This window comes from Elephantulus edwardii, unplaced genomic scaffold (assembly GCF_000299155.1).
Source record: "Elephantulus edwardii isolate Elephantulus edwardi_28Jun2011 unplaced genomic scaffold, EleEdw1.0 scaffold00044, whole genome shotgun sequence".
Lineage (NCBI taxonomy): Eukaryota > Metazoa > Chordata > Mammalia > Macroscelidea > Macroscelididae > Elephantulus > Elephantulus edwardii.
Window position 1 is genome coordinate 13,601,488 of NW_006399794.1, and position 17,900 is coordinate 13,619,387.

The 17,900-nt window shown below is 55.3% G+C and overlaps 2 protein-coding genes across 2 annotated transcripts in view; one reads left to right on the top strand and one right to left on the bottom strand.

Moving 5' to 3' along the window:
- INPPL1 (inositol polyphosphate phosphatase-like 1) overlaps nt 1–12,434 on the top strand; it is a 13,308-nt gene extending 874 nt beyond the window's left edge. The window contains exons 3-31 of the mRNA XM_006885727.1: nt 2–184; nt 2,828–2,891; nt 2,980–3,130; nt 3,304–3,424; nt 3,620–3,760; nt 4,002–4,092; nt 4,200–4,289; nt 4,443–4,541; nt 4,658–4,808; nt 4,895–5,001; nt 5,358–5,460; nt 5,572–5,768; nt 6,042–6,159; nt 6,659–6,755; nt 7,034–7,172; nt 7,290–7,389; nt 7,479–7,567; nt 7,847–7,928; nt 8,043–8,132; nt 8,615–8,728; nt 8,853–8,941; nt 9,403–9,490; nt 9,580–9,735; nt 9,943–10,021; nt 10,113–10,250; nt 10,327–10,329; nt 11,148–11,817; nt 12,103–12,236; nt 12,344–12,434. Coding sequence (XP_006885789.1) covers nt 2–184; nt 2,828–2,891; nt 2,980–3,130; nt 3,304–3,424; nt 3,620–3,760; nt 4,002–4,092; nt 4,200–4,289; nt 4,443–4,541; nt 4,658–4,808; nt 4,895–5,001; nt 5,358–5,460; nt 5,572–5,768; nt 6,042–6,159; nt 6,659–6,755; nt 7,034–7,172; nt 7,290–7,389; nt 7,479–7,567; nt 7,847–7,928; nt 8,043–8,132; nt 8,615–8,728; nt 8,853–8,941; nt 9,403–9,490; nt 9,580–9,735; nt 9,943–10,021; nt 10,113–10,250; nt 10,327–10,329; nt 11,148–11,817; nt 12,103–12,236; nt 12,344–12,434 — 3,775 coding nt within the window. The remainder of the gene's footprint in view (nt 1; nt 185–2,827; nt 2,892–2,979; nt 3,131–3,303; nt 3,425–3,619; nt 3,761–4,001; nt 4,093–4,199; nt 4,290–4,442; nt 4,542–4,657; nt 4,809–4,894; nt 5,002–5,357; nt 5,461–5,571; nt 5,769–6,041; nt 6,160–6,658; nt 6,756–7,033; nt 7,173–7,289; nt 7,390–7,478; nt 7,568–7,846; nt 7,929–8,042; nt 8,133–8,614; nt 8,729–8,852; nt 8,942–9,402; nt 9,491–9,579; nt 9,736–9,942; nt 10,022–10,112; nt 10,251–10,326; nt 10,330–11,147; nt 11,818–12,102; nt 12,237–12,343) is intronic.
- A 1,145-nt stretch (nt 12,435–13,579) lies between these two features.
- Nucleotides 13,580–17,437, bottom strand: PHOX2A (paired-like homeobox 2a). The gene is made up of 3 exons (XM_006885547.1): nt 17,048–17,437; nt 15,103–15,290; nt 13,580–14,300 (listed from the first exon to the last, which is right to left on the bottom strand). The coding sequence occupies exons 1-3, from the start codon at nt 17,262–17,264 to the stop codon at nt 13,854–13,856; spliced, it is 852 nt and encodes a 283-aa protein (XP_006885609.1). The 5' UTR covers nt 17,265–17,437; the 3' UTR covers nt 13,580–13,853.
- Nucleotides 17,438–17,900: the final 463 nt, after the last annotated feature.

Below are 17,900 nucleotides of genomic sequence, written 5' to 3' on the forward strand. Positions count from 1 at the left end.
GCGGGGCGCCTGGCCCGGGGGGCGCCGCGCCGGGGGGTGCGCTGGGCTGCCCGGCCCCCGCCTGGTACCACCGGGACCTGAGTCGCGCCGCCGCCGAGGAGCTGCTAGCCCGGGCCGGACGCGATGGCAGCTTCCTGGTCCGAGACAGCGAGAGCGTGGCGGGGGCCTTCGCACTCTGCGTGCTGTGAGTGGGGCAGGGGGATCCTGGTTGGTGGAAGGAGCCGGGCACAGTGGAGCGTGTCAGGAGACCCTGGGGTTGGCTGAGATGGTGGGACACCAGCGCCCCCCAGAGTGGAGGCTTTAGCTTTAGCCTGGAACTGAGGTCGATGCAGGGGACACTTCCTTCCTGTGCTACGTCTGGGGGTACTTTGTGGAGTTTGAAGGCAGAGTGTGTGAATTCCTGCAGCCTACGGTGGCTGTGATAGGGAGAAATGCAACCAGTTTCAGGTACCCTCGAGGTAAAAGTAGTCGGAGAGGTGAGAATGTGCTTCCCAAGGTTGTGTTGAGTGGGGAGTAATAGAACTGGGGGCACAGGAACTAGGGGTGTATAGGAGGATGTCCAGAAGCATCTTTGCCCCCAGTACTGGCGGCTGTGTATATCTGAAGACAGTGGCTGGTATTAAAGGAAATCACAGGAGTGGGGGATGAGGTCGCACAGGGCTGTGTCATTTCACGAATGAATGATTGAATGTATTCATCTCTGGAACTGGGTCTTGCCCTCAGTGTCTGGCTTTGTTAGTCCTGAGGCCTGCATGGGTTGTAGGCTAGCTTCAGCAGCTCTCTGACTTGGTCGTGTGGTTAGCTATGTGTGGCAGTGGTGGTGGTGAGTTTTTTTTTTAAAAATTTGGTGTCTCTCCCTTGAATTAAATGCTTTGCCCGACAATCAGACTGAGTGGTCTCCTCCTGAGACTGTTGAGTGGGAGGCAGATGGAAACTGTAGGCACCGCTTTTGTTTAAAACTAGTCCTATTCCTCCTTAACCCTGTGACTGCCTCTTCCTCAGTTCCTTCTCTTTCTTCCTTCCTGCTGTGTTCTCCTGGCATCTTCAGGAGTATATTAACCAAAGTCAGTAGTGTTCTATTGGGATCATGTTTCTCCTTCCCCCAAGGGCATTTGACAATACCCGGAGAGATACTTGACTTTCCTAACTGGGATGGAGCTGCTGGCATCTAGTGGGTAGAAGTCAGAGGTGCTACTAAACATCCTGTAATGCAGTCCTCTGCCACTAAAGAATTATCTAGACCAATAGAGCTGAGGCTGAGAAACCTTGATGCAGGCAGTTGACTTGAATAGGAAGGGACTCTTAAATATCTACTCCTGCCCCAAATCTGAAGCCCAGTGGCAGGGAGTAGAGTGTCTTTGACGAGGGACAGCCAAGGCAGACAAACGGCCTAAGTTCTGCCTCCCAGCCCACTCTGAGGCATACTCCCTCATTAGGAAAGAAGGAGGCAGGTGGTGGGTCAGCTGTTGGGTAGGAGGGGGACAGCTGGGGCTTATGTCTGGATGAGGGACATTATTGTCTGAGAAAGGAGAGAAGCATGGCTCTATCACCAGGACAGGGAATGGGAAAGGTGAGGGGTCTATGTGGGAGGCTTCAGCCTTGCTAGCTGACATTCTGCTCTACATCTCATAAGCCAGGGGGTAGAGATCAGAAAAGGGGGATTTCCTAACCAAAGGCATGTCTGCTTACCTGTGTGTGCATCCACATGTACATGGATAACTCCCAAGATATGCCCCTGCCCTGGACAGGTACAAACAAGCCAGCAGGTCGGGATATGGGCCCAGGCTTTAAATCCCAGCTCTGCCTTTCACTTGCCCTATGACCTTAGGTAAATAATTTTTCCTTTTTGAGACTTAGTTTCTTTATTTGAAGAATGGGCATAATTTTTGCAAACTGTGAGGATTACATGAGATCACTTTAGTACCCAGCTTAACACAAAGACTGGGTTCAGTTAATGAGATAGTGTTATTGTTACAAACACAGGCACATAGTTCACAAACTGACACACCCAGTTACACACAGATACACACAACTTGTATCTGGTTAGCAGCGAGGCGATCCCTTTGAGGGGAGAGAATAGTCCTGTGACCAAGGCTCTTCTAAACAGACATGTCCCTCCACCAGACACCTGCACAGGTGATTCTGGGGTAAGCGTGCCCTGAGGTCATGAAGGTAGAGGAAACCTTCTGGACTGAGTTTGTGCCTTTATAGAAGCCTAGCTCAGCTGTCACCTGCTCAGCTGTTGCTGCCATCTGTTGGCACCTCTCTTATCCCTCTTCTACTCCAGGTTCCTAGAGACGCTGGTCTCCCATGAAGGCCCTCGTTGGCTTGTCTCAGTTCCTTAGTGTCTATGGGAAGAGAGGTGATAGAAGCACTAGGGTGATGTCTCACAAAACTGCCACAGATGCATCAACTCTCATGAGCCATACACCCATATAAACGCAGACAGTAAATAGATGTCCACATGTATATGCATGTTGCCTAAATACAACACACAGAAGTTGACTGGACTTCTGTGAGGACTCTTACCCTGGCAGGGGGCCCAGGCTGATACCACAGCCCAGAGGGGCTGTTTAGACAGCTGTAGAAGCCACAAAAGAGCTTCTTGTTGCTTCCTGGGCCCTGTGGTAGATGTGGAGTCGCTGAGGGTAGTAGTGGGGGGCAGTCCAGCAGCATTAGGGCAGTAGAAATGGACTGGCTCCATCATTAACACTTTGTTTCCTGGGTAAGTGGTGTTAGGTAGACCAAGCTGAAGGGACTGGAGGCTGAGCCTGGTGGACGAAACGGGGGTGCCTGGGGTGAAGTCTGACCCCTGTCCTACTGTTAGGTATCAGAAGCATGTTCACACGTACCGCATTCTGCCTGATGGAGAAGACTTCCTGGCTGTGCAGGTATGAACTTTGACCTTTGACCTTGGTCTTAGCCTCAGAGTTTGAAACCCCATGGCTGACTCTGCTTTCTACTTTTGCTGGCCTGCAGACCTCACAGGGTGTGCCTGTGCGCCGCTTCCAGACCCTGGGTGAGCTCATTGGCCTGTATGCCCAGCCCAACCAGGGCCTTGTGTGTGCCCTGCTGCTACCTGTGGAGCGGGAGCGAGAGCTGGACCCACCAGATGACCGTGATGCCTCAGGTGCTGCCTGATGCATGGCTCATTCCTTACCCATCCCACCCCATCCTCCCCTGAAACCCCCTACCTGCCTAACCATGGTGACATGGCCCATTACCCCTTTCCCATGGAAGTCTGTGGCATGCCCTGCTGAGGGTGGGAGATTCACATGCCTAACCCCTGACTCCTGTTCACAGATGGGGAGGACGAGAAGCCCCCACTGCCCCCACGCTCTGGCTCCACCAGCATTTCTGCCCCCATGGGGTCTAGCAGCCCTCCAGCAGCCCCTGAGACCCCCACAACTCTAGCTACTGAGAGGTGAGACCCTAATGCCTTCCACTGATCAGGCAGTTTCTTGGTCTTCTAAGAACTGCTTCCCCTCATTGCTTCTCAGCCCCAGAAGCAGATATGAGACCTCTCCTTTGACCCCAGTGCCCATCCTGTTAGGGATGAGTGGGGGAGCTGGCATAGCCAGGCAAAGTCTCCACTGACTTCTGCCCCTACCGTCAACAGCACTCCAAATGGGCTGAGCACTGTTTCACATGAGTACCTGAAGGGAAGCTACGGACTAGACCTGGAAGCTGTGCGGGGCGGAGCCAGCAACCTGCCCCACTTGACCCGCACTCTTGCCACTTCATGCCGAAGGCTGCACAGGTACCAACATCCAACATGCACTGGACTCTTCCCTCTAATATGTCTTCACCCACTTCCTTGTTGGACAGACACCCTGACATCTGACCCCTGACCCTGTGTAATAAATCAGCCTTGGCTTCCTAACTTTACCTCTCCTATATCCTAGTGTGCTTATCATGGAGGCTGAGTTTACACATTCAGCCCCTCGGCCCTGTACTGATGCTGGGGGAAGGGGTTGCTTCTAACTTGATGTCTCCCCTAGTGAGGTGGACAAGGTTCTGTCAGGCCTGGAGATCCTGTCCAAGGTGTTTGACCAGAGTTCACCCATGGTGACCCGCCTTTTGCAACAGCAGGTGGGATTGTGGGGGAACCTTAGGGAAGTGGGTTCATTCTCTAGTGCTTGTTGTGGGAGCCTCCTGCTTTATGGCTTAATAAACAAGGCTCATTCATTGTCTCCCAGAGTCCACCACAGACTGGGGAGCAGGAGCTGGAAAGCCTGGTGCTAAAGCTGTCAGTGCTCAAGGACTTCCTGTCAGGCATCCAGAAGAAGGTGACCTGACCCATCGTTCCCTATCTACTTGGCATCAGCCTAACCCTAATCTCACATTGGAACCTCAGACTTTAGCATTGAATCCCACCTCATCCCTTTCTTGCCTCAGCTCTCAGCATGCCCCTGACCTTGCCCTGCTCCTGCCCCCTCCAGGCCCTGAAGGCCCTACAGGACATGAGCTCCACAGCACCCCCAGCTCCACTGCAACCATCCACACGGAAGGCCAAGACTATCCCTGTGCAGGCCTTTGAGGTACATGACAGGGGTGCCAGGCAGGGCTTAAAAGGACTAAGGAGGGTTGGAAGGAGGAAAATATTGCCACAGACTACAAAGTCTTCTCGGCGGCTCCCCTACTTTCTGGGCTACAGGTAAAGCTAGATGTGACCCTGGGTGACCTCACTAAGATTGGAAAGTCACAGAAGTTCACACTGAGCGTGGATGTGGAGGGAGGGCGGCTGGTGCTCTTGCGCAGACAGCGGGACTCACAGGAAGACTGGACAACCTTCACGCATGACCGCAGTGAGCCAGGGCTGCACGTGGGTGGCTAGGACGGTCACTTCGGATAAAGGCGCACAGGCTTGTGTGACCTGTTCTCTATCCCCTAGTCCGCCAACTCATTAAATCTCAGCGTGTGCAGAACAAGCTGGGTGTCGTGTTTGAGAAGGAGAAGGACCGGACACAGCGCAAGGACTTCATTTTTGTCAGTGCCAGGGTGAGTGGTGGGTCAGGACCTGCTCTGAAGGCTAGGCCACAGAGGGCTGCAGGATCCCCTAGATGGACATTTCCAGCCAGATGGGAAGAGAGAATGCATGGTGTAGGCATGTCATCCTCTTGGCAAAAGTGGGTCTGGTTAATGTCTGTGTTGAGAATGGCTGGCTCAGGGGTAGATTCAGAGGCCTTTGGTAACATTTATTGAGCACCTAATATGTGCTTGAGCAGGTAGCATACAACGGGTGAACCAGAGAAGCATCACCTTCCCTCATGGTACTTGGCCATCTAGCTGGATATCTCTGGGCGGTAAGGGTTCCTAGCTGCCCAGCTACGCCTGATGGGCTGTTGTCCCTTTAGAAACGAGAAGCTTTCTGCCAGCTGCTGCAGCTCATGAAGAATAAGCACTCCAAGCAGGATGAGCCTGACATGATCTCTGTCTTCATAGGCACCTGGAACATGGGTCAGGCCCAGAGGGGGCTGCGGTAGTGGGCAGCGGGGAGGGGCAGCCTCAGCACTGCGGCAGAGTGTGGGGACAGCCTGACCCCACCCTTACCCATCCCTTCTCCTTCAGGAAGTGTGCCACCTCCGAAAAATGTGACATCTTGGTTCACATCAAAGGGCCTGGGAAAGACCCTGGACGAGGTCACCGTGACCATACCCCATGACATCTATGTTTTTGGGACCCAGGAGAACTCGGTGGGCGACCGTGAGTGGCTGGACCTACTACGCGGGGGCCTTAAGGAGCTCACAGATCTGGACTACCGGCCGGTGAGGGGGACATGGAAACAGGGCAGCCTGGGGAAGATGCACCATGACTGGCTTCCCCCCACTCTGGTCCCTGGGCACATCTCTTGGGAGATCTGGCTTGAGTCCTTTCTCCTGTGGGATAGCTCATTCTTTGGCCAGTCAGGAAAGAGGGTGGCAGGTGTTCTTGTCTTGTGACTGACATAATAGTCTATACTGTACTAACACTGTTGGCCAGAGGTAGTGGGGAAAGTGGCCCCACCTAGAAAAATGAGTGACTTTGTACTTTGCACCCAGATTGCCATGCAGTCCCTGTGGAACATCAAGGTGGCTGTACTGGTCAAACCAGAGCACGAGAACCGCATCAGCCATGTCAGTACATCCAGTGTGAAGACTGGCATCGCCAATACCCTGGGTGAGTGTGGTGGGCAGGAGAGCCCTGTCCACATCCTCTGCTGCTTCTCTGGCCCTAGGGCTTGTCCTTTTGGGTAGCTTGAGCTTTAGAAAGCAAATTCACATTCTTAACTCTTTTCTAACCCCACAAGAAAGGTAGGGCCAGGATTATTACCCTCATTTTCTTGATAATAAAACTTAGGCCTGGACTAGTTGAGTGACCTGCCCAAGTCACACAGCATCTCTCCTCATTTGCAGTTCAGAATCCCCTTGCTCATATAACTGCAGGTGTCTTCATTTGCACCCTTGGAATCTCCAGGGTCTCTGCTCACACAGAAAGATAGTTTTTGGCCTTTAAGACAAATGGCATGTGGCCTCTGGACCTTAAGGGAATGTGGCATGGGGGGTTGTTGAAGGCCCTCCTGCATCATAACATCTAGAAGGATGGGCAGCCCTCCTCCTACTGAGATAGGAAGTCTGTGAAGGTGACCTAGAGCTTCCTCTCTCACTTGCCCTAACAGGGAACAAGGGGGCTGTGGGAGTCTCCTTCATGTTCAATGGCACCTCATTTGGCTTTGTGAACTGCCACCTTACTTCAGGGAATGAGAAGACCGCCCGGTGAGGGACACCTTCCTTGTAGTCTCTTTCCCCATCTCTTATTCCCCTGAGAACAGGTTTCTCTCCCAAATCCTATTATATGACCTTCCACATCTCTGTCTCCAGGGACTCCCTTCTCTTTCCTTAATTCCAGCTCAAGACCCTTCTGTCCTTGACCTGGTCCCCAGCTCCTACTTCTGTCTTCAGGAACCCTGATCCCTACCCTACCCCTGATCCCAGAGTCATCTTACCTTTACCCCTATCCCTGAATCCTGACCCTGAGGACCCCGCCACCCTAGGCGGAACCAGAACTACTTGGACATCCTGCGGCTGCTCTCGCTGGGCGATCGGCAGCTCAATGCCTTTGATATCTCTCTGCGTTTCACTCACCTCTTCTGGTTTGGGGACCTCAACTACCGCCTGGACATGGATATCCAGGTTTGAGTAGGACCTGGCGGGAAGTTAGTGGGATGGCTAGACTGAGGCCTAGGTGGGCTCCCATACTAAGCTTAGGCTTGGGAGGAATGGACCCAGTGTCTCTGTCCCCCACCCTAGGAGATCCTGAACTACATCAGTAGGAAAGAGTTTGAGCCCTTGCTTAGGGTGGATCAGCTCAATTTGGAGCGGGAAAAGCACAAAGTCTTTCTCCGATTCAGTGAGTATATGGGACTAGGGTGATACCTAAGGGTGGGGGACCTGAGGAATCTTGAGGTTATCATAGCTATGACCTGTTACCTTCCCTAGGTGAGGAGGAGATCTCCTTTCCGCCCACCTACCGCTATGAGCGAGGCTCCCGAGACACATATGCCTGGCACAAGCAGAAGCCAACAGGGGTGAGTGAGAATAAGATAGTTTTGGGTCACCCGCCAGGACTACAGTGAATCAGATTATATGCGGAATCCAGGGCTTGGGCCTCTGCAGTTATCATTCCGACTTCTCTGGTCCCTTTGATGCCTTGGGGATGAGGTTGATCCTAGTTGTGAAGATCTAAAGGGAGGGGGTGCTGGGACCTGTATAACAGGATTGTGGGGCTTTATCAGCTTTTGGTGGGGTCTGTGCAGAGAAGCCTCCCTGACTATTATTGGCTTTGACTCTACCATCCTCTGCCCCAGGTCCGGACCAATGTGCCTTCATGGTGTGACCGGATTCTCTGGAAATCCTACCCTGAGACGCACATCATCTGCAATTCCTATGGTCAGAACCTCTTAGACAGGGTGGGGACCTAGGCTGCCCACTGTCTTGGAGCTGCAGTTCTAGGAGATAAGAGTGAATTAGGCTATTGCCCCTGACACCTATTTTCCCTCTCAGGTTGCACTGATGACATTGTCACCAGTGACCACTCTCCTGTGTTTGGGACATTTGAGGTCGGAGTTACATCTCAGTTCATCTCCAAGAAAGGTGATTGTTCTGGATGTGCTTGTGGGCATGGCATCCATGTAGGTGGGCAAAGAGGGTGGCCTACGGTCTATCAGAGTGTATATGAGTAACTGTCCTCAAGTGTGTGCACACGTCTTGTATGCTTGAGTTATCATGTAGGGTGTGTCTGTGTGTGTAAATATATACATGTCTCTTCCTGGGGCCCTGTGTGTGCCCGTAAGTGTGCCTAGTGGTATAGGGAGTTGCTAGTGGGCATTCTCTGCAGGAATTCTGGTCTTCTGCTTCTTACTTGGGTTTTTCATCTTTGGATTGCCTATTTGTCCTGGACTTTGGGGCATCCTTGTTGGTAACATAGAGTTAGGGTCTTCTCTCCCTTAGTCAGTCAAGAACCCCTGATTTCCTGGCCCAAGTCTCTGCCTGTCTGTCCCATTATTCCTGTAATCTTTACCCTCTTCTGACCTCTCAGCTGCCTTCTTGTCTGCCCACTTCCTATTGCCCCTCAGGGCTCTCGAAGACATCAGACCAGGCCTACATTGAGTTTGAGAGCATCGAGGCTATTGTGAAGACTGCCAGCCGCACCAAGTTCTTCATAGAGTTCTACTCCACTTGCCTGGAGGGTCAGAGGCGGGGCCAAGGGCTGGATGTGGACCAAGAGGGAGGGGAGGCCAGAGGGCACCAGAATAGTCAAGGGCAAGGGAAGAGAAGGAGGTGGCATTTAGTTGGGTGTCACTTCCCCATCAGAATACAAGAAGAGCTTTGAGAACGATGCCCAGAGCAGTGACAACATCAACTTCCTCAAAGTGCAGTGGTCTACCCGCCAGCTGCCAACGGTGAGGTTTGGGCAGGGTTCAGCCTTGTGGGCACTGGCACAGATTGGCAGGTTGGCAGAGTGCATGTGGGAGCCTGCCTCGGGGTGGGCCAGTGTAGCCTGTGCAAGTGTAAGCACGTGTGTAGTCACGTGTGTGGATCTCCTTTGGTTGGGCATGGATGAGAATAAGGAACATTTGCCAGTATTTGGCAGCAGTATAGGGCCAAGGTGCAGTCATTCATTTGTTCAATAAATACTTTTGGTGGAGTCTTTGCTAAATATTAGGTCCTGTGTTGGTCACTGAGAATGCAGAAAATTAATTACAGTGAAATTTAGGGCTATGCAAAGCCCATGCAGGGCTGGTCTTCCACATTAAGGATTTGGGATCTTTTCTTACAAATGTGTGTGAGCAAGCCTGGAAGTGGGGGTGAGGGATGTCTGGACAGAGGGAGTTTCTCTTCATGGAATCTCTCTGCTCCCCAGCTGAAGCCGATTCTGGCTGACATCGAGTACCTACAGGACCAGCACCTCCTGCTCACTGTCAAGTCCATGGATGGCTACGAATCCTATGGTAAGGGTGAGGGGTCCTGAGAGTTACGAGAAACCAGGCAGGGGCTTAGAAGGGTTTGGCAATTTACTGCTCTGTCCACTACCCTTCAGGGGAGTGTGTAGTTGCCCTCAAGTCCATGATTGGCAGCACGGCCCAGCAGTTCCTAACCTTCCTGTCCCACCGAGGCGAAGAGACAGGCAACATCCGTGGCTCCATGAAGGTGCGGGTGCCCACAGAGCGCCTGGGCACCCGTGAGCGGCTTTACGGTGGGGACTCTGTTAGGGAAGAGTGTGGGCATGAGACAGGGTGGTGTGGTGGACAGGGCAGGCCCAGGAAGGAGGACCCTGGAGGGCATGTTGGAGTCCCTGGGGTGCCTAGAAGTTCTGTAGCTTCAGCTGGGGTGGAATCACCCCAATAACTTGGAAGGGGCTAACAGGCCCAGTGTGTGTTAAGTCCATCTTCCTCATCCCCAGAGTGGATCAGCATTGACAAAGATGAGGCAGGAGCAAAAAGCAAAGTACCATGCATGTCCCGGACCAGCCAGGAGTCCAGGTGAGTTGGAGTTGTGGAAGATGTCACCTGTGCACCCCGGAGGATCAGGGGGCCCTCACTTAATTTCCCTTTCCTTGCATATCCTTGGCAGGTCAGGGAGCCGCAGGCCAGCCCTTGCTGATGCCTGCCCACTGTCCAAATTATTTGAAGAACCAGAGAAACCACCACCCACTGGAAGACCCCCAGCCCCACCCCGAGCAGCTCCCCGGGAGGAACCCTTGACTCCCAGGTAAGAGGAGGAACCTGTTATCCTTCCATGTCCCATCTTCTTCCCACTTTAGCCATCTCTAGGTTTGGATAAGCAGGCTGTGGGGACCATTTGCATTTTGGGAGCTTTGCTGTCCATAGCTGGAGGTGCTGTGGCCTGTAAACATGGTGCTTCCTCCCTGTTGGGCCTCCCTTAGGTGTGGCTCCTTGATTCAAAGGGAGCACCTTCAGCTTTTCCTCTCAATTCTGCCTTTAATAAAATAGAATTATAAATTGTATTTAAAACATCTCCTTCTGTATAAACAGACTTAGCCTTCTTTTCGGAGAAGAGATGAGGCATAGCACAGGATTTCCTAAGGTGTATTCTCTGGAACACTGTCCTATAGGTGCCCACTAAAAACGGGCTTGTGGTTGGATGTATTTGGGAAATGCTTCTTGCTAGATTTTTTTTTTTTTATTCATAGCACATATTAGTATTAACAAAAGCCCTCTAAACTTATTTCCAGGAAGGAAATTTTTTTTTTTTTACGTTCTGCTTAGAAGTTTCCCCAACTTAATTTTTTATCCACTTTTATCCACTTATTAACTATTAATATCCTGTGGAACTAGTATTCAGAGTACTATACATTAAGAATGCAAGACTTGGTTTCAAATTATATGTAGCTATTGCTTGAACTTAAATAAGCACTCCTTGGTGCTTTTCCCTCCGCCTTTCATCTTGGTTGAATTCTCATGCTTCAATAAAATTTACTTAAATCTTTGGCTAAGACCTCTCAGGTATGTCTCCAAGCCATTGGTCCATCTCACTAAAGAGTTTCACTGCCCTTGTTAAGACCACACTCCCAATTCTTCTCTTCTTTCACTGTTCTTCACCTTGGGTTTCTGGGCCCTGACTTGGTTATCCTGTTATGAAATCCAGGAAGCCAGAAGGGGCTCCAGAGCCCGAAGGGGTGATGGCACCCCCACCCAAGAACAGCTTCAATAACCCCGCCTACTATGTCCTTGAGGGAGTCCCACATCAGCTGCTGCCTCCAGAGCCACCTTCACCTGCTCGGGCCCCTGCCCCACCTACCACCAAAAACAAAGTGGCCATCACAGTGCCTCCTCCACAGCTTGGACGCCACCGGCACCCTCGTGTGGGTGAAGGGAGCTCCTCAGATGAGGAGTCTGGAGGCACACTGCCCCCTCCAGACTTTCCACCTCCACCACTGCCAGACTCTGCCATATTCCTACCCCCCAGCCTGGATCCTCTGCCAGGGCCAGTGGTCCGGGGTCGCAGTGGGGGTGAGGCCCGGGGCCCACCATTACCCAAGGCCCATCCTAGGCCCCCACTGCCCCCAGGCCCCTCATCTGCCAGCTCTTTCCTGGGTGAGGTGGCCAGTGGAGACGACCGCTCCTGCTCAGTGCTGCAGATGGCCAAGACGCTGAGTGAGGTAGACTATACTCCTGCTGGACCTGGCCGGTCAGCACTCCTCCCAAGTACCCTGGAGCTGCCACCACCCCGAGTACTGCCCTCAGACTTTGGCCGCCCCCTCAGCTTCCCTCCACCCCGAATCCGAGAGAGCATCCAGGAGGACCTGGCAGAGGAGGTGTGTGGGCCAGGGGTGGCTGGTTGTGCTACCTGATGTGTATGTGTGCCCAGGGTCTGTGGGAACCCCCTTCACTCTGCAGCACTCATAGGTGGGTACACCATGCCCACTCACTCCCACTGCCCTGAAGAGGGCACTGGAGAGTGGAGAACACTTGGGTTGGCCCAGCCCTTACCTCCCTTTACCCTAGAGCATGTACTGTAGTGTGGCTGTCTGCTGGTTCTTCCCAGTGTCTGTTTTTGTGGGCACCCACCATGCTCCCCTTGACACTCCCTATTTCCTCAGGCTTCTTGCCCGCAGGGCGGGCGGGTCGGCGGGCAGGGCGAGGCGGGCATGGGCGCCTGGCTGCGGGCCATCGGCTTGGAACGCTATGAGGAGGGCCTGGTGCACAATGGCTGGGACGACCTGGAGTTTCTCAGGTGGGGGCGGGTCTGGAGACCTTGGGGGTGAGGCTGGCCCTGGGGGCGGGGCCAAGGACCTGGTTAGGGCCTATTTGCCGAAGACCCACCCTCCCTTACCTCCACAGCGACATCACGGAGGAAGACCTGGAGGAAGCTGGAGTGCAGGATCCTGCTCACAAGCGCCTCCTTTTGGACACCCTTCAGCTCAGCAAGTGATGCCAGAGGCTACGGAAAGCTGGGGACTTAAAGCACCTCTGCCCCCCCTCACAAAGGCCCATCCTTAGCCCCAGTGTTCAGAAGCCCCAAGGGCATGGCAGTTCTTTCTGCCTATTTATTGGGAGCCTTGCTTCCCACAGCCCAATCAGCTGGAGCGTCCTAACTGGGACATCCTGTCCCCGCCTTTTAGGTCCAGCTTCTCCAGAGGTCAGTTGCCAGGTTACCAGGGCCCTTGGTTACTTTGGTGCTGCTTTCTCATTCTGGAATCCCCTTTCCAGACCCAAGGATGCCAAAGGGGGGCAGTTGGGTACGTCTGATCCCCACTTCCACAGCTATTTCTACTGCCCTCCGCAAGGCCTGAACCACAGGATTGAACTAGCATCAACTAAGACCTCTCCTCAGATCTCCCACTTAGGGAGTGTCCGTCCGGAAATTGAAGGAACAGCCCAAAGATTGGGCTGATGTTTATTTAAGCTTCTCTGTGTGGGTTGGGGAGGGCACCTTAATATTATTGGGGTGGGTTGACGGCATGATCTCTCCATAAAGTGGTGGTGTGCCCAATTTTCGTGGCTGCCTGGTTCCTATCGCCAGCACCCAAGGAGCTGGCTGGGCACCAGGGTTCCTCAGAGTTCACAGCTGGGGACTGGTCTCGCAGGCACACTGCCCGCCAAGGCCACTCAGGAGGGCTCCAGCATGATGTCTTCAATAAATTAAGTTTTATTTGGATTGAGCAGAACGAACTCACCTCAATAAATTACTGACACCTTTTTCAAAGGAAACAAAAATCTGGATAAAGGGAAACAAACTCCTCTGTCCCTTGCCTGGGAAGTTGTCCACTCCTCTGACCAGCTGGCCTTCTGCACCAAACCACAGCTGGGGTGGGAAGCGGTGCTGGTGAACCAGTTGAAAGCAGGGCTCTGGGCTAAGGCTGAACTATTGAGCCACAACCATGCCAGCAACGACTGACAGCTAGCCCGTGGGTGGGTTGGAGGGATGTAGCAGTGGGCACTGGTGGTTACCAGGGTGAGGCCCGACCCAACTGGCTGCAGAGCTGACGGAGAGGGCCGGGCGGGTTCTCCTTGAGGACTCTCATAGTAGGGGGACAGTGTTACAGCCGGGTGGTGGTATCTGATCCTAGTTCCAAGGAAGGCCAGGCAAGAAGAGGGGGCGGACTCCAGGCTGCCCTAGATGGTGGCCTTGTGAAAAGCATACCCCTTTTGTTGGGTAAGGGTGGGCGAGACAAGGGTGGCCTCGACTTGATCTCCAAAGCTGGGAAGAGTACACCCCAGGGCCAGAAACAGTGGGGTTAGGGGGGGATGGGGCCTTCCAGGCCAGCAGCCAGGATGGGGAGGGGCTCTGTCAGGTCCTAGCAGGACAGGGGCTCCTCTGGGGACAGGCCTGGAGCCTCCAGTCACGCAGCTAGAAGAGATTGGTCTTCAGAGCGGGGCCGGGCTTTCGGTGGAAAGAGGACAGAACCCCCGAGAAGGGCCCGGGGCCAGGCTCCGCGGGCTGCCACGCCTTGAGCAGCTCCGCCGCGCCCGCGCCTGGACCGCCGCCCCCACCACCAGTCACCCCGGCCCATAAAGGGCCCTTGAGCGGTTGAGGCCCCGGCCCGGGCGCCGAGCCCAGGGCGGCGGGCAGCGGGCTGGGGCTCAGGCGTGGACTGGCCAGGCCGGGGGCGGGCGGCGGCGGCGGCAGGGACGCTGTGCTGTCGGGCGTGGGGCTGCACGTGGACTCCTTGGAGTCGTCGTCCTCGGACGAGCAGCGCGCCTCCCCCTTTTTGGTTCCCGCGGCGCCCGCCGCTCCCTTGGCGCTGGCCGCGCGCTCCTGCTTACGGAATTTGGCCCGTCGGTTCTGGAACCAGACCTGCCGGCACAGGGACCAGTCAGCCGGACTGAGGGTCCGTAGGACAGCACAGCGGGGTGGCCGCCTCCGTTCAGAAGGCGTGAAGCTGGCCTCCCTTTCTGGGACCGTTCCCTTCCCCACCTACCAGCCCCTTTCTCTGGTTCGTCGCCTCCACCCCCAGCTTCCTAGAATCCCGCTGCCTCTGTGTTCTTGCTCTTCTGAACGCCACCTTTCTCACACCCTGCCTCTCGGCCCTCTTTTAAGAAGCCCCAGGCGTTCCTGCCGGAAGCGCCCAGGGTACAGGAGAAAGTTAAGAGTTGGGGGGGGGGGCGGCGATTTCTTTTCCTCTAGGTTTGCAGCACTGGCGCGCCCACAGAATAGTTGTATCCACATGAATACAACACGGATTTACATAAAGACAACAGAATCCATCCAGCCGGCTCTCCTTGGCCCTGCGTGTAGCTACCGCAAGCCCAGGCGCTGGGGGTTTCACAGCTGTAGAACCAGGCAGGGGGCCTCTGGGGCTCTGTCCAGCTCTAAGGCCGCCTAATGAATACTCGCCCTCGACTGGACTATCTCGGCTTTTCCTGCGTGTCTGACTGTCCAGCCTCACGTCGGAGGCTGAAGGGAAATCTAAACGAGTCAGTGTGGGGCCAAGTCTTAAGAGTTATTTGCCTAGTTTACGCCCCCAAGCTGCACTGGTCTCTGGCCCTGAGTTCCGCACTCGCCGCAGCCCAGCCCAGGGATCCTTAAAGCCCCAGATCGCCATTACCCCTCTCCCCCCACACACACTCCGCATACACACACGCGCGTGTGTACGCACCTGCACGCGAGCCTCAGTAAGGTCGATCTTGAGCGCCAGTTCCTCGCGCGTGTAAATGTCGGGGTAGTGGGTCTCCGCGAAGACGCGCTCCAGCTCCTTGAGCTGGGCGCTGGTGAACGTGGTGCGGATGCGCCGCTGCTTGCGCTTCTCATGCAGGCCAGACGGCTCTGGGAAGAACTTGTAGGGCACTGCGGATGTGGGCAGGAGGGAAATACGTGAGTTGGGGAAGCATAGGGGCTGAGCTCGGCCTCTAGGTCTTTCTCAAGTGGTTAGGAGGATGGTCAGCTCTCTTCCCACTAGCAGCCTAGGTCATCCTCTCTGCCTCACACAGGGTGCCTCTGGCCAACTCGACCTTGCTATTTGCTGTGAAGGTGGACAAGGAGAGTTGAAAGGCCTGGGCCCAAAAACTGCCCCGATGTAACCAGAATCTGATCCTCCAGACCTCCTAACCCCATTGGTTCACCTGCTGCACGACTCTTCCCCGATTCCCTTCTCTGTGGCCCCACTTCTGGTCCTGCCATCAGTCCTCTGATCTCACAGAATCTCCCAGCCTGTCCTAGGTCTCTCAGTGGAGACTCTCCTGCCTCAAGCTACCTTCAGTCAGCCTTGCATGGATGCTCTGCAGGTGCGAAGATGGCACTCTGCCTTGACCCAGGCCTAGCTCTGTCACCTCTTTTCAGTGTCCCCCTTCTGGAGCACTCTTTCTCTTTGTGCCCCTGGTTCATCTGTCTCCCTTCACCCTTTCCTTCCTCCTAGGACTTTCCCTCTGTCACCCTGCTTCTCTTCCAGCATCCATCCCTACTGCTGACACTTTCTTCCCATCGTGATCTCCAACTTCCATTTATGCTTCTATTATTTTTAAGGGGCCCCAACCTCCACCTGTGCCCATCTCCAGTTCCGTCTCCCCTAATCCTTGTCTCCAAAACCCCATTCCTCTCTTCATCTTCCTCATCCTTATGTCTAATTTCCCTTAGTCCTTACTCCCCATAATTCTTTCCCCCCTTACTTTGTTCTTTTCTTCATCTCCCCAGCCTTTGGTTCCCCTTTCTCCCAAACTCCCCAGTATTCCCATTTCTGCTCTCATGCCCTCCTTTCTGGTCTTTATCTGACCCAGGACCCTCAATCTTGACATTCTGTTCCGGTCTCTGTCCCTGTCTCTTTGGCTCTCATCTATCTCATCACTAGCCTGGCCTGCTCCATGGGCTGCTCATACCTGAGTCTGGCTGGTCTGCCCAAGAGGAAGGGGGTTTGGGTGGGGCAGATGGAACTCTCTAGAGAACTGGTAATGGCTGAGAAAATAGGGATTCGGTGAAGATGAAAACTGGGATCAAGGGGTTTGGGTCTTAGAGGCTGCTTCTGGGCTTCGCAGCTGGAATAGTTTCCAAGGGAAATGGGGAAATTTAAGTCTTAAGGATGTAGGCCCTATTTTTCTGTAGAGTGGGTTTTGGTGAGGGTGACATAGGAGAACTGGAGGTCCCGACGATGATAAAGGTTCTTATTGGGACAGTCACAGCGTCCTTGCTGGGGGCCTCACATGATGTGGGGCCGAGGTGATTAAAAGGATTGAATTGAGCTAGAAGCCTTCCTTTTGGATACCTGGAAGGAGAGATTTGGTGGCCAGTCTTTGCAGGTGAGGAGTGGCAGGCCTGGTGAGGAGCCCTCGGTTGGATCGAAAGGATTTATTCTCTTGACCTGGAGGGTACGGGAAGGGCTATCGCCTCTAGGAACAGGGAGGAACAGGTGAGGATGAGACCCTGGGGCTGACCCTGTCAAGGAGAGTCTCCTCCTGCAGAGGACCTGGGGTGTCCCGCTCGCTAGGCGTGCGGAGGAGGGCTTGGCCAGGGCGGGATAGGTGGGAGACAGTGGTGCTCATCTGCCAGGCAGAGGGCAGGGGCTGGGAGGTCCACAGGCTTTGGAAGGCGGGTAGGACTGGGGCTAGGCTCACCTGCTGAGTAGGGCGCGGGCTGGTGGTCGCGTAGGGCTCCGAGCGCGCAGTTGGAGGAGCCGAGCGCGGGGCAGGGCGGCCCCGCCGCGGGGAAGGCTGGCCGCAGGGGGCTGTACTGGAAGCCGCCGGGTTGGCTGCAGGCGCCGAAGTCGCCGTAAGCGGACGCCTCCATGGCCGCCACGCACGAGTCGTAGGAATTGAGGTAGGAGTAGTCCATCGGCCCGGGGGGGCGGGGGCGGGGGCCAGGCGGGGCGGGGTGTGGGGTCGGGATCCTGGTCCCGGTGGGGGTCGGAATGGGGGCCCGGGAGCCCGCGCTGAGCACTCGAGGCCGGCTCGGAGCGCCCGCGAGTCCGCCCGCCCCGTCGCGGCCGCGCTCCGCCCGGGTGGACCGCAAGTGGTGGCCGGCCCGGCCCGCACGCCTTTTAACGCGCAGGACCCCGCGGAGGGGCGGGCCGGGAGCGCTCTGCGGGGGCGGGGCCTGGGCCGTCCAGACCCCGCCCCCAGCCACCCCCGACCCCCCACCCCGAGGGGCCGCGTGGGCCGCCCAGGGCTCCCGAGGTGCGGGGCGGGGCTGCGCGGGCCCTCGGCTCCAGAGTCCCCTTCCCGCTCCGGTCCAGACTCGACCCTCGGTCTTTGCTCATCGTGCCAGGCTGGAGGGTCGCGACCCCTTTCCTGGGCCTCCCCACCTGCCGCCCCGCGGAAAGGAAGACAGGCCCGGCATCGCTCTTGTGAAGAAGTTAATTCAATTCGCCTAGATAACCGAATTATTCCCTTGCAGCCCCTCGGCTCCGCCCCCCAGCGAGGTCCCATCCCGGCGGGGACACAGAGCAGGGATGGAGACAAGGGCCAGGAA

Bases quoted from the DNA above. Each gene is read 5' to 3' on its own strand.
- PHOX2A (XM_006885547.1), bottom strand. From the start codon at position 17,264: ATGGACTACTCCTACCTCAATTCCTACGACTCGTGCGTGGCGGCCATG. The intron at 15,291-17,047 runs GTGAGCCTAGCC...CCACATCCGCAG, and splicing joins GCCCGCGCCCTACTCAGCAG to TGCCCTACAAGTTCTTCCCA. The intron at 14,301-15,102 runs GTGCGTACACAC...CTGTGCCGGCAG, and splicing joins TTACTGAGGCTCGCGTGCAG to GTCTGGTTCCAGAACCGACG.